Source organism: Schistocerca serialis, chromosome 6 (assembly GCF_023864345.2).
Source record: "Schistocerca serialis cubense isolate TAMUIC-IGC-003099 chromosome 6, iqSchSeri2.2, whole genome shotgun sequence".
Classification (NCBI taxonomy): domain Eukaryota; kingdom Metazoa; phylum Arthropoda; class Insecta; order Orthoptera; family Acrididae; genus Schistocerca; species Schistocerca serialis.
The window spans coordinates 128053382-128068094 of NC_064643.1; the positions used below are offsets into that span (position 1 = coordinate 128053382).

The 14713-nt window shown below is 42.9% G+C and overlaps 1 protein-coding gene across 2 annotated transcripts in view; it reads right to left on the minus strand.

Moving 5' to 3' along the window:
- Nucleotides 1–14713, minus strand: part of LOC126484057 (retinol-binding protein pinta-like) — a 68585-nt gene that overhangs the window by 37428 nt on the left and 16444 nt on the right. For both annotated transcript variants that reach the window (XM_050107408.1, XM_050107407.1), the window contains one exon: nt 8842–8947. In XM_050107408.1, coding sequence (XP_049963365.1) covers nt 8842–8947 — 106 coding nt within the window. The remainder of the gene's footprint in view (nt 1–8841; nt 8948–14713) is intronic.

Genomic DNA, 14713 nt, shown 5'->3' on the forward strand with positions numbered 1-14713 from the left:
GTTTCCTGTGAAAGCTCGTGGATCAGAACTTCTTAATGTCAATTTGGAACCTGGCGCAGCCCTCGAAGTCGTGACAGAAAAACGAAATGATTGGCAGTGTACAAAGAGCGTTAGAAAAGAGTGTTTCAAACAGCTAAAGAGGATCACAGGGGCGATTCTTGCGATTTACGGTATAGTACGTGGGATACGATCATTCTCCTAGAGTAGAGGTGATGAAACATTAAACAGCCCTCCGCAGTGTATCAATACGCGTGTATTTAATAGGTTCGTTCCACACAATGAGTAGTAGCAGCAGCAGTTTGACAGGTAAATTCAGTGAGGGACGAAGTATACTGTTAGGAATGCCTGGAGGGCTGCACGCCGTGCTATTCTGGGAAGCACTGCGAAATCTCTATCTCTCTCTCTCTCTCTCTCTCTGTCTCTCCCTCCCTCCCCCTCTCAGTATTGCGTCATTGCGCGAGTAATAGCGTCTATGTGAGTTCTATATCCGATAAAGTTATTTGAGCTTCTATAGTAGTTAATTTTTCTCTGTTGCGGGGTAGAGAATAACGATGATAGAATGTTGGGCTGATAGATTTGGATGGACATGGATCTGTAGTACTTGTATGTAGTTTGGGAATGCACCACAATGCGCGCATTTCCACCGAATGGACAAAACATGGCCCAGTCACACTAACTCAGTTCGCTTTTGTTTCTAGACTGGTTGCAGAAGGTGGTGGATATGGCTTTGTCCGACTTCTGCTTAGTTCCGACTTAAAATGGAATGATCACATGCGCAAAGCTGTAGAAATGGAAGCAGTTGCAAGATGTGTATGGAGTGACTAAGACCATGTTGTATTTTTACTGTAGCCATAGGTTCCGGAAAGGTGACTCGTTTCGAGATATGAGAGCGCCAGAAATATGATTCACTTCTGGCTGTGATCTCCTGTAGGTATGTGGCTGAATGGGAGGACCTGATTCCAAATCATAGGTATCATTTCTAGGGGATAGCGTAACTCCAGAGGTGTGAAAAGCTAGTGTACATTTCTTACGACCTCAATAAGCATACAATTTACTACTGTTTGTGATCCTTCTCAATCAGTCATCGTCTTTCACTCAGTCGATATATAACTGAACGTCTGACATGGTATCGAGACAGAACACGTTACACATACTGGAGAAACATCTAGCGGCGTGAGGGAGTTGCAAATACCAGTCACATACCGCGTTCCTTAGCCGAAAGATTTTCAAAATTCACTGATTTTATCACGAGGTTGCATCATGGGCTACGTGTTGGTCTGATAATACCCATTCCTACGATTACCGTCTCGGTATTTGTGTGGACAAAAAACCACCTCATTCAGAGGTAATGACGTACCTAGATTTCTAAAGCAAGTATATAACTTTTAACATGGATACTAGTGCAGTAGTTGTTGGGATCGGGATTTTTTCTTTAACATGTGCTCGATTACGTCTGTGACACGGTGATATGACGCGCAGGAAGAACGTAAGAGACATGCACACCCATCGTTGACTTTCGGTCAGTGTTATTTGGTATCGTATGCATCCAGTTATTGAGGAGGTATTTATACTTGGTATTAGTGCTAAGTGTTTGTTATGCTCGCATTTGAGCATCATTTCTATAAAGTATATGTATTTGTGTAAAGGAAATGTCTATGTGCTGTTGTAGGGAGAGTATGTATTTGACTTGGAGTACTGTGATAGCGAAGGGAAGAGTATGTCTAGTAGTAAGGAAGCTACAGGTATTTCCAGACCCACAGCGTTCAACAGAGTGTATTTCCAATACTTCGCTTATTGCCGAATACCGTTCAGTTGAGACCACGATTGTAAAATTTAAATGTAAGTATAATGATAGGAGATATATGTGAGGGGTTTTCTAGAATGTGTTCGTGTATGCAAAGTCTGTGGTGGCATGATTCGCGTTCCCTTGTTAATGGTAGCAGTCATCCGAAAGCATAGGCCTGTTGGAGTGTAGGAATGTATCAGAGTTAACTTTACTATCTTCTAGACGACCGTATAGCGAACTAATACTTAGTATGTGCTGGGCAGCTTTCTTGATCAGGTGTAACTTTGGGAAGATGGTGCGTTTGCGGCGGAGCGTTATTCCCTCCCATGTAAATTGTTCGGTCGACTGCTTCTGTACATTTGGTGCCTTTATTTAGTTGAGGGAATATCGATTGTGCCACGTTGGAGACACGTTTGCCTGTTCTCTAGACGTGGGAAAGATCGTAGTTGGTTTGTAAACAATATTGATCATCTAGAATCTGTTACATCACCGACTTCGGTATTCGAGAGTGCAAATATTTACAGTCTATATGTAGCGCATTATGACGTGTTAGCTATCGGGCGGCTACGGCTGTGTGCTTGATACCGAGAAGTACGGCGAAAATTGTATAATATTATGGGGAAAATATGGTTGTTCTTTTAATCGAAGAGTATGGAGATGTCTGTAGAAATGCGAGCAAGAAAGCGGAAACAATAACGCGTTTGTGCCGGGGTGAAACGAGCCTATCTTTACACATCAGTTCTGAGAGAATGACTTCGGTTCGCTGATTTCAAGGGAATGATTTGGTATGGTGGGGGGATGTTAATTGCATGTTTGCTAGATCGAGACAGTATTTGGTGATATATTCCCTGGTTGGAGATCGGTTTAACGCTCCAATATTCTTGCAAGTATAGTATGTGTTTGACGACTTGTAGACAGCTTTGCGATGTTTAGTTTTCGGAGCGAAATGGTGATCAGTGTAAAGCTGTTTATTACCACTGATTGTAGTGTCTGTAGAAAGAAGGAACAGGTTGTGGATGTATAGATCGAGGGAAGTGACGGTGCAATTTAGAAATCTCAGCAAAATAACGACAGAAAGCCCCAGAAAAAAATGCTCGATTGATTGTGGTGGGATAGAGGAGTGGTGAGAACATTTGCGTATGTTGAGAACAGGAAGGCTATCACGTTATATCCGGGAGGAAGATTGGATTCGGCAATATTTTGTTGAAGAGGTTCTGTTAGTGCATGAATTTTGGCGCATACAGGCTGAGACAACAAGAATGCAGGCGTTAACTTTTTCTGGGGCACTATAAAGTTACGGACAGCTGGACTTGGCTGATATTTTTTTTTTCACAAAGCCATGAGACGTAAGAATAATCTTGAGAATGTTTTAGATGGCGATGTGTCAGTCAAGCTGGTGTGGGTACGTGCGGTTGAACGTGTGTGTCAACACGCTCTGTGCTATTCTGCATTCAATGGTAATGGTAAGTGGCGCTTGGGGATATATCGAATATGAGACTGGCGTGATCGCGATCTGTAATGCTATGACAGTATAACGGTGACTGCGTAGAGGCATGCAACTTTCACCGGTGTTCGACGGAGCGTGTGGGACCCGAGCTGCGGCTGCCTCACTTCACGGGTGTTGTGGCTCGCGGCCCTAAATGGAGGTCTGTGAGTGCTCTGCCGGCTGACGGCTGCGTCGACCGTACTTGCGATCGCGTCATCATCGGTGTCTAGCGGATAGGAATTCCTCATGTGCTATGTGTGAATGGGTGTGCAGCTACCTCATGCTTGCGGAAGCCGAGCAGGGGCTTTGCGCGGTTTGACATCTGACGGATGCGGCACTTACAGCTACCTCCTGTGTACTCGACTGACGGGGGGCGGTGGATTGTGCTTGCGCGCGTTGATTGCATTATTTCCACAGCGGCTCTGTAGAACATGCTGTGCGCTATTTGGACCATTTACGAGTACTGAGCATGTCTACACATGAGGGTGAAGAATTATTTAGGAGCAGTTTGCTATTGTGTACTGAAATTACGAGTTCGTTGCGTGTCTGTGGGCTGTGCAACATGACCCCAGGTACATCAGGGTGGATGTTTTGTATGAGTGTGATAGAAATACTGTGTCCTTAAGTTGTTTGAAAATAAATAAAGAGCACTCCATCCTTACTCTCCCCAGTACCCCAGTGCAGGCTGTGTCGTTTTCCCACCATTTTCCCTCACCATCTTGGTTTACCTCACGGCAGCGTCCTCTGCTCGTGGTACTGAGTATTAGACCTCGTGGAGAACATACGGTTTGCCGCCATCATGGATAACCGTAATTGCGTTGTCAGCTGGTGTCACAGAGGTGTCCTCTGGTGGCGGCGAAATGTACTAAGACAGCTGGGGTCTGGAGTTTGTGTTGAACACACTAGGTGGCGCCTTCTTAGATTACGGTACTTATGTCATAACCTGAAGTCACTACCGCGTCCTCTAGTGGCATGGATATGAACTAAGTCAGTTGGGCTATGGACTCAGTAGCGAATACACATGGTGGTGGTGCTGCCTCTAATTGTTTAAATAAAGGGCGGTGTATGAGCCGGCCAGGGTGGACGAGCAGTTCTAGGCGCTACAATCTGGAACCGCGTGACCGATACGGTCGCATGATCGAATCCTGCCTCAGGCATGGAAGTGTGTAATGTCTTTAGGTTAGTTAGGTTTAAGCAGTTTTACGTTCTAGGGGACTGATGGCCACAGCACTTACGTTCCATAGTGCTCAGAGCAATTTGACCATTTTTGAACCGGTGTATGATTTCGGCAGCTGACGATTTGCCAGCAGAGTCTTTTAGATTGATTATTATTTTGACAATTTACGAGTTGTTTGGGTATCTGGACATAAAGGCCTTGCATTATGTCTGTAAGTTGTGCGATGTGTTATTGTTGACGGTTTACATTTAGCAAGCGTGTGTGTAGAGCGTTATAGATGAGTTATGTAGTAGTAGTTTGCCGGTCTGTATGATGTGGGCCATGTCTGAGCGTATGTTCTGTGATACATATACTCCATCTCTAAATAAATTGCTCCCAAATAAATAAAGTACATTCTTTCCTCTCTCCATCAGCCTAGTGTGGCCTGAGTCCTTTTACCAGCAACCCCTACGAAGAGGTTGTGCCCTGGAGGCTTAGGTTAGTGGTGGTGAGCTTCGTTTGCAGCAGTTTTATTACGTTGTTACCGAAAACGCAAGTGAGCATTGTTTACTGGCAAATTCAAACTTGGCTCCAGTCCCTAGGAGGAGGTGGCGGTCAGGTGGCTGTTGCTAGTACAAGTTTCCTCTCTTTCCCACAATTTTCTTAGGTTGGTAGTGAAAGTGCGAGTGACCTATCTTCCCGCAATTTTCTTAGGTGTATCGCATTATCATGTTGGAATTTGAACATCGCACGATTTTTATTGGGGAGGGGGTTAGGTTAGTGGAGGTAGGCCAAGTGTCCAATCTTGCACCACGTGGCGGATACACTGTGTGCAGCCATATTGAAGAACGGTACTTGTGTCATCAGGTGATGTCAGGAGAGCGTCCTCTGGTGGCACCGATATGAACTAAGCCAGCTTGAGTCCAGACCCAGTGGCGAACACACATGCTTGAAACTATACAGAGAAGTCCTTTTTTCCCGCGGTTCTCCTTGGTGTGACGCATTATCCTGCTGGAATTTGAAATTCGCTCAATTTTTCGGGGGGAGGGGGGCGTGACACATTCCCACCAGAATTCAAACTTTAACCCACAATCCGCCATTTTGGATGACGTCATCGCCACCAGCTTGGATGACGTCATCTTCGCCATCTTGGATGACGCCATCGCCGCCATCTTGGATGACGTCTTCGCCGCCATCTTGAATAACGGTATTGTGGTTTGGTATGTAGGTTGTTCCAATACTGTAGCATCATGTGCTGTTCGAAAAATGTTATCTGTATGGCTATAGCTGCATTGCTTGAAGACTTAAGGTTAAATCCAGTTTGATGAGTTTGCCATGATAGCACAAACATTGTTTGTGATCTATGTTGTTACCTGTGAGTGTTTGTAAACACTATGAGCTGAACCACATCAAAAGGCTACGTAGACAACTACGCTGTTGCTTCTCTTGCGTATAAACTTTTTGAGTAGAACACCCCATTACATAGGGCAAGACAATATTTATTTACTTACACAATGATTTACTTGGCAAGACTAGGACCTTCAGATAGTTTCTGACATCTAACCAAGCATTCAAAGTAATTTTTTTCACAGTTCACATACAATGAAAGGAGTTATAATAATTAAAATCATTATTACAATTAAGTCAGTCCTATTAAAATCACGATAACTAAATTGTTGGAATTATAACTTTCCTGTAAAATTGGAGAAATTTCACACTAATAGAAAGGCATAGTAGCAGTACTAGAGGAAACAAATAGGGACAAGAGATGGTGTGCTGTATGCTGTTGTCAATGGCGTTGGACGTTTTCTGGTTTCCAGGGACAGACGTTATTCACCAGGCTCGTGTGACATTAACCCGGTAAAATGGTAATGGTTTGCCCTGGCATGGCTGTTTTCAAGGATGAGTTATTTCGACAGAATGACTGCAGTTTCCTAATACCTCTTTGTAACAAACTTTAGAAAATTTCAGCGGGCAGCAACGTCTTACAAGGTCCTATGAGCGTTAACAGGAAACTGAGTGTCGAAATGCTTGCAGTCAGCTCTGGAACCTGACTGCCCGAAAGACTTTCACGTGGAAGTAACTTCGTGGGGCGGTTATGAGCTGGCGAAATCGAGTCGGCTGGCAACCTTCGTGGCGAGCAAAAGGCAAGTTTTATGGCCTCTGAGGTGGAAGTAGAATTGCAGAGGCTATTTATGGAAGTTTGTAGTCAGAGTACAAAGATGTGGTTCTCCCGATGCGGAAAGTATTGGATGAATTTGCAACTGCATTTCGTTGTACCAACATAGGCACAGGCTCAGTCGTTTGCTAGCCATCCTAGCTGGAGGTGTTGTCTACCGAACGGATACTATTAGTAAAATTTCGTTTTGCTCCATAGGAAATTGGAAGTGTGGAGTTCTTGTGTGTGTTCTTGCGTTTTCTAATTCAGGCTGTGATCCTGTGTTTCTAGAGGAGGTAGTAGTAACTATTTAGTGATGGTGAGGGTACTGTTGGCGGGTCTTGTTTTCAGTCCAATAAGGGCCTTTTGAAAGTATTTGGATTACTGCACGGCATTGGTTAGTGTTATTAAGCAAGTGATTATTTTAACCCCCTGTCATGGGGCAAAGCAATGCTGTAAGCCTTACTACTTAGACAAACTGTATAACTGTGGCAGTACAAAGAAAAAAACTAGATCCACCAACAAACGTTTCAGAGGAAGTTTACGGAGCAATAACCCGCGTGACTGGTCCTGCACACTTCATGGTGGTAAGATTGTGGTTATGGAACATGTGGTGGCGGTTCCGATTGCCAAACAGACTGGAGATTTTCTTTGTTCGGAGACTGATTGTTCACGTTTTACTCGTCATCTCACGTTTAGCAGAAAGACGCACACTCCGCTGAAATTGCATCAAATGGGGGAACTTGCAGTAGGTGGATGAAAACATACCGGCTAGTCTCCCGGCCAATAATAGCATACAATGATTTCATTTCATCTGTGCCTCGAGGAATGCATACTGTTTGTGCGATACCGTGCCCGTATGGTCGGCGTACATGCTTCGCTCAGACTGCAAGGTTAAAGAGTGAGTAGACACATGCGCCTCACTTACCTACCACTGTACCTTGCGCTCTGGTCCTTACTCCTGTCACCATGGTTCACATAATCAGCTATAATAAAGATTTTTACTTTATTTACAAGTGTTACCCCTGACATTTTGGCTTGATGAATGAAAAACACAATATGGGTGCGGGATCACCATGTCTGTCGTAAACTCTCACCTGACAGAATCCTTAGTGTAGGACACTTCTAGGGTTTTGAGGACTGTAGTATAATATATTATCATGTCTTTTCCAAAGCAACAGCCTAGCCTCCCTCATTTTAGAACTTGTTTACTGAAGAAGCAGGTGATCAAAAAGTCTGTATAAATTTGAAACCTGAATAAATCACGAAATAATGTAGATAGAGAGGTACAAATTGAAACACATGCTTGGAATGGCATGGGGTTTTATTAGAACAAAAAAAAATGTTCAAATAATGTGCGACAGATGGTGCTTCATCTGATCAGAATAGCAACAATTAGCATAACAAAGTAAGACAAAGCAAGGATGATGTTCTTTACAGGAAATGCTCAGTATGTCCACCATCATTCCTCAACAATAGCTGTAGTCGAGGAATAATGTTGTGAACAGCACTGTAAAGTGTGTCCGGAGTTATAGTTAGGCATCCCTAGAGATGTTGGTCGATCACGATACACTTGCGACTTCAGGTACCCCAAAGCCAATAATCGAACGGACTGAGGTCTGGGGACCTGGTGGCCAAGCATGACGAAAGTGGCGGCTGAGCACACGATCATCACCAAACGACGCGCGCAAGAGATCTTTCACACGTCTAGCAATACTTTGTCATTCCAGGCATATGTGTCAGTTTTTACCTCTCTATCTACATTATTCCGTGGTTTATTAAGTTTTCAAATTTATACTGACTTTTTGAGCACCCGGTGTGTTGGTTTTTAAAATGTGTAAGTCACGAGTTTCATATGCAGTACTGAAAAAAAATGGCAAAAAAACTGTTTGGCCTTATGATGATGTTTCACAAATACTTAGTGTGAAATTAACAGAAATGATCAATAATGCTTATCATGCAGCTCTCACTGTAACTAACGACTTCTAACAAAAATGTATAAAGCATATCAGCATATATTGTTCAACAGTTTATAATTGTCCCATTGTGGATCTTTCTAATGGCAGGGAGTGGGTTAATAATCTGACGGAGAAGTCATAAACATAAATAGCTTGTGAAATAAGTAGCAAAATGGGTGTACCATCAAGTAATAATGTTTCAGCAAGTACCCACAGTTGAATCAAAAGAAATAATTAATGAACTAATTTCACAGGATCATTCCACCATCTGAGGTGAACGTGTCTGTGCATACTTACAGGCAAGTTTGTCGGTAGTACCTGCAGTACCTCCTAGTTCATCTGGCAGGTACTCTTTAGACACGTGGTCAAACAGCGTCGTTGATCCTGGCAGATGGACATGTACCTGAAGCAGAGAAACGTTAACTGGAAAAGGGTCTCAGTAATAAAACCCCATCCTGTATTTACATCAGCTCAACGTCCGTATTCTTAAAACCATGGTGAAGTGCACGCCAGAGTTTACATCACACTGTATTAGGATTTCTTCCGATTTCATTCACGGCCCCTACTTGAGTTACGCTCCTACTTTAGCTACACGTCAGAGGTAACAGTATGTTCCTGTTTTCCACGCTTAATACTGCCTTTTGAATTTTGACTTTCATGGAATAGTTCATGTCTAACTTCAAGGCATCAAGCGTCTGCCATTCCAGGTTTACCAGTATTCCTTTCACAATATCCGGTGGGTCGAGGAAACCTTGAGACCATTAGAAATAAACAATTTTTACATCCTTCAGTTGCAAGGTAATTTTCACTCGTTTACCTAGGTTTCGATTCCAGTAATGGAATCTTCTTCAGAACAATAAATTCGTGCTGCCTCTTATAGCATACGTTCAATATCCCCTGTTAGCCCTACTTCATATGGATCACAATCACTTGAGCAATAAATTAGGATGGGCCACACGAGTGTTATGTACAAAATAATCTTAATGCACTGACTCCATTTTCTCATTATTCCTTCGTTAGTGTTAGCAAAGGACACACTGTGTCAGTACTCCAAAAAATTGAGAGTGCCTATAAAACCCGTACAGACAGCTGAGAGTGTTAACGCACCACTTTCGGGTTTCGAAGAGACGCGGCAGCCGCAGGTCGAATCTGCCCTGCGGATAGTGACGAGTATCCGTGCGCAGGCCAACCTGAATGTGAGTTTCAGGGGATTTCCCATAACCCATTACACAAAAACCTTGCTGATTTCTTCATCCTGCTTCAGAAGAACGACACGCACGCATTTAGAAACCAATCTGACACTTGAACATATGGTTTACTCTCGACGTAGACCACTGGGGAACACAAAATCTATCCCAGTAGAAAAGTAAGACACTAGTAAGGGCATCTGCTCACTCACTGTCACTAACTTTGCTTCAATCCAAGTAAGAATGTCATTCCTGTAGGTGAACGGGACAAGCCAAGGATGAAGAAGAAGCAGGAGGAGGACACACTGACTATAAAGAAGAGACTTACAAGAAAAGACAGGAAATATAAAGACAGTTTAGACATGCATACAGCCTTACAAAGTTAAATGGGAAAATGAACGCCTTTTCAGGTACAGCGTAGAAGCATCATATCTACACTCGATATCGACTTAACGCCAGCGAAGGCAATAGGTGACAGTGCCGTGAAGCAAGCCACAAAGGAACCAAATACTGTGCACAAAAACGCTAAGCCAATAAAAACAGTATTCCATTTTCTGGAATAATGGTTCGTAGTTTATAACCGTTGTGGTGCTGTCTTGCGTTCGACGTATAAAATAATCAGTCATGATTCTTAAACCGAGTGATCACATTGGTTAAACTATACTCCATGCAAAATTCTACCATGCGGCTTCCCCTTTCATTTTTTTCTCCCACTTAATGGTCTTTTACTATTTTTCCTTTCATTTCCTTTTCCTACTACAAAATTCCTGCCGTTCGTCACAATTACATTTTCGTCTCCCTCAACGAACTAAAAAATGTATTTTATATCATTACACATTCATTCAGTCTCTCCATCCTCTACAGAGCTAGCAGGAATACACACTTGCATTACTGTGGTGTGTCTTCCAGTCTCTCTATGCTATGATAATGCTTTCACTATGTGTCACAACTGTTCCTCCGGATTTCTAATTCCTTACTTATGAAGGTCGTACTCCTGCATTACCCTTATTTGATCTTTTTTTGATGACCATATACTCGTGTAGAAAAATTCTTCCTGCCACCATATATCACTAATTGCCACTTTAAGTAATTTTAAACTATCTATTTCTCTTTTTAAAATCTCTAAAATACCTACTTGATTCAGGCATCAAACGTTTCACTCTGCAGCATAGATTATATATTGAAAATGATATGCAAAATTTCGTCAGTAAGTTAGGAACACGATTAATCAGTTTTTTGTTGACCAGAGCAGCTACAGATTGCTATTTGAAATCTTCAACCATGTATGAGGTAGGTTTTCATATTGGTTTGCTTTATGGATTTTGGGTAAAAACCCCTTTCTTTACACTTATTACACTGATGCGCCAAAGAAACTGGTATAGGCAAGCGTATTCAAATACAAATATATGTAAACAGGCAGAATACACCCATAGAAGACAACTGTCTGGCGCAGTTGTTAGATCGGTTACTGCTGTTACAAAGGCAGGTTATAAAGATTTAAGTGAGTTTGAACGTGGTGTTACAGTCGGCGCATGAGCTATGGGACACAGCATCTCCGAGGCAGCGATGAAGTGGGGATTTTCCCGTACGACCATTTCACAAGTGTACCGTGAATATCAGGAATCCGGTAAAACATGAAATCTCCGACATCACTGGGGCCGGAAAAAAATCCTGCAAGAACGGGACCAACGACGACTGAAGAGAACCGTTCGACGTGACAAAAGTCCAACCATTCAGCAAATTGCTGCTGCAGATTTCAATGCTGGGCCATCAACAAGTGTCAGCGTGCGAACTATTCAATGAACATCATCGATATGCGCTTACGGAGCAGAAGACCCACTCGTGTACCCTTGATGACAGCACGGCAGAATGCTTTATGTCTCGCCCGGGCCAGTCCTCACCGGCACTAGACTAGACTAGCCTAGTCGGACGAGTCCCGTTTCAAATTGTATCGAGCGGATGGGCGTGTACAACTGTGGAGAAAACGTCATGAATCTGTGGACCCTGCGTGTCAGCAGGTGACAGTTCAAGCTGGTGGAGGCACTGTAATTGTGTGGGGCGTGTGCAGTTGGAGTGATATTGGATCCATGACACGTCTAAGATATGACTCTGACAAGTGACATGTACATAAGCGTCCTGTCTGATCACCTACATCCATTCATGTCCATTGTGCATTCCGACGGATTTGGTGAATTCCAGCAGGACAATGCGACACCCCAAACATCTAGAATTGCTAGAGTGGCTTCTGCAACACTCTTCCGAGTTTGAACACTTCCGCTAGCCATCAAACTCCCCAGACATGAATATTATTGAATATATCTGGGATGTCTGGCAACGTGCTGGTTAGAAGAGATCCCCACATCCTCGTAGTCCTACGGATTTATGGACAGCCCTGCAGGACTCATGGTGTCAGTTCCCTCCAGCATGACTTCAGACATTAGTCGAGTCCATGCCACGTCATGTTGCAGAACTTCTGCGGGGGACCCTACTCGATATTAGGCAGGTGTAGCAGTTTTTTGGCCCTTGTTTTATAATGTGGTCGTTTACTTTGATTATGTTAATTACAGTTTTCTGTGTGAAGTGACGAGTAATAACATTCTTATGTCTCTTTCTGAGTACGTCATCATCTTTTTAGCTGTGTCATAGAGAAAATTCTGTTATTTCGGCATGAAAAACTAAAAGAATTCAAAACATTGCCAATCGTGCTACGGAAAAAGAAGAAAGGTGTTGCAATAAACTGCCTAGCATTTGCGGATCATTTTGCCACGCTTTCTGAAAGCTTGACAGATGTAACAGTGCAGTTCAGTCGTCTGGAAGAGCCAGACAACACGACAGCTGCAGAAAAAGAAAATTGGTGTCAAATGTCAAAATTTCTCCAGAATATTTAAAAACAGATATTATACAAATAGAAAAATTAAAAAAATTCCAATATTTCGGGGAGGCTGCTCATGACAACGGTTTAGAAAAATCTGCGTTAGAGGAAAGGATACACAAGAGGTGGAAAAAAGCATTTAATATATATAAGAATACCTGAAACAAAACAAAAAATCAACTAGAATAGTGAAATCAGATGCCTATATGCTAGCAAGTATCTACTTTTAAATGAGAGATTGATAAATCAGAACAGTTAGAAAGAAGAATTATACAAAAAGTATTAGGTCCTCAGAGAAATGCAACATTTTGGAAATTAACAAGAAACAATTTATCTGAACATAAAAAACATATAAACGATAAGGAAGAGGTGCTTGCTATTTCTAAACGTATTTGCAGAATGGGTGACGACATACTCAACAAGGAGATCTTCGGATATCTTATGGTAAAGAAATTAGCAACCATCAGGATTCAAGAGATTAGGAAAACTTGGAAAGGAAAAAATAAGGGCAGAAGGAGTTTTGGAAAGAGAGAGCGTTAGGGAAAAAGTTTTGAAACTGGAAGGATTCCAAGGCATGGGGGAAAGGAAAAAGGGCAGAAAGTCGTCTGAAGAGAGGAAAAATAAATATAGTGAAACAGTGAAGGAATTCTGGAAGTAAAGTGAAGCTGAAATAGAACTTCATCCTGACATATCCTTCACGCAGGAAGAAGAAAGTTATCAACACTAATATGTGTAACTGCTAAAATGAGTTGAATAGATTGGCGTAGAAGAAGTCGTGATGCGTCTATGATACACTGACGACTGATGAAAGTAAAAAGTACATATACTCAGGGTATCGAAAGTGTAGAATACTTTGAGAGGTGGTAGTAATCACAAAACAAGAAAAATAAGTCCCATAAGCATGGGTCTGGAAATGCATACTTCCTGTATTTATGTCATAAATGTTTACAGGAAGCGCTGCGCGATTCTTGGTTGCGGATATTAACACTGTCGTTGCATTGGCACCCCTTCAAATGTGATTGCAGGGTATTATGTCTTACTCACAGCCTCTACCTACCATTAGGTGGTGTGCAATCATTGTGTGGTTAGAGTCGTGTTGTAGGCTACGTTAGTTTTCATCGTGTTTGTGTGCCTTATTGTACAGTACTGACAATCGGTACGTATCATGGTTTTTTACGTTTTTACCTTCTGCCAAACGCGCATTCACGTATGTGTTTACTCTTATTGCGCTGTCTGTACGTACTGATGGTGTAGTACATTTACATTCTCTCTCTTGCACCACTTTTTAGCAATGGAAGCCTACTACTCGACAAGTGAAATGCGGATATGATATTCTACAGTGGTTTAGCAAATGGACGTAGCCTGCGAGCCCTTGCCCTTTATGCCGAAAAACATCAACAGCGAAGAGTGCCCTCTGATGAGTTGTTCGACAGGCTTTATCAGCATCTGAGGGACACAATTACCCTAGCACCTCGGAAGACTGACAGCGGTACGCTCCGCACAGTTCACACGCCTGACATGGAGGAGCCTGTGCTAAGTTCTGTTGAAGAATCCCCTAGGACCAGCAGAAGGTGTGTCTCACTCTTTTATCTGGGGGTTGCTTCATCAACAATTGCTGTGCCCGTAGCATCCACAGCGCGTTCAAGCCCTAAGACCACATGATCATCATGATAGACGGCGGTTCTGTCAATGGCTGTTGCAGAAGTGTGTCGCAGATCCACTGATCACATCCAAGATTTTATTTACGGATGGGGTAGGGTTCACAAGAGACGGTATCGTGAATTCCGATGACTGGTATGTATGGGCACATGTAAATGCCCGAGGAGTTCAGGAAAGAGGGCAGCAACATCGACTCTCAATCAACGTATCAGCACGTGTGCTTGGCGATAGATTAATGGGGCCATACGTGCTACCACCAAGGTTAACTGGGGCGTATTATCTGCACTTCGTGAATGATGTATTGCCTACCTTGCTGAAGGCTGTGGCATTGCAGCAACAAATACAAATGTGGTTCATGTATGATGGTGCACCAGCACACTTTCGTCGCAATGTGCGGGAACACGTGACGCAGACATTTCACGACCGCTGGATTGTTTAGGGAAAGGGGGGG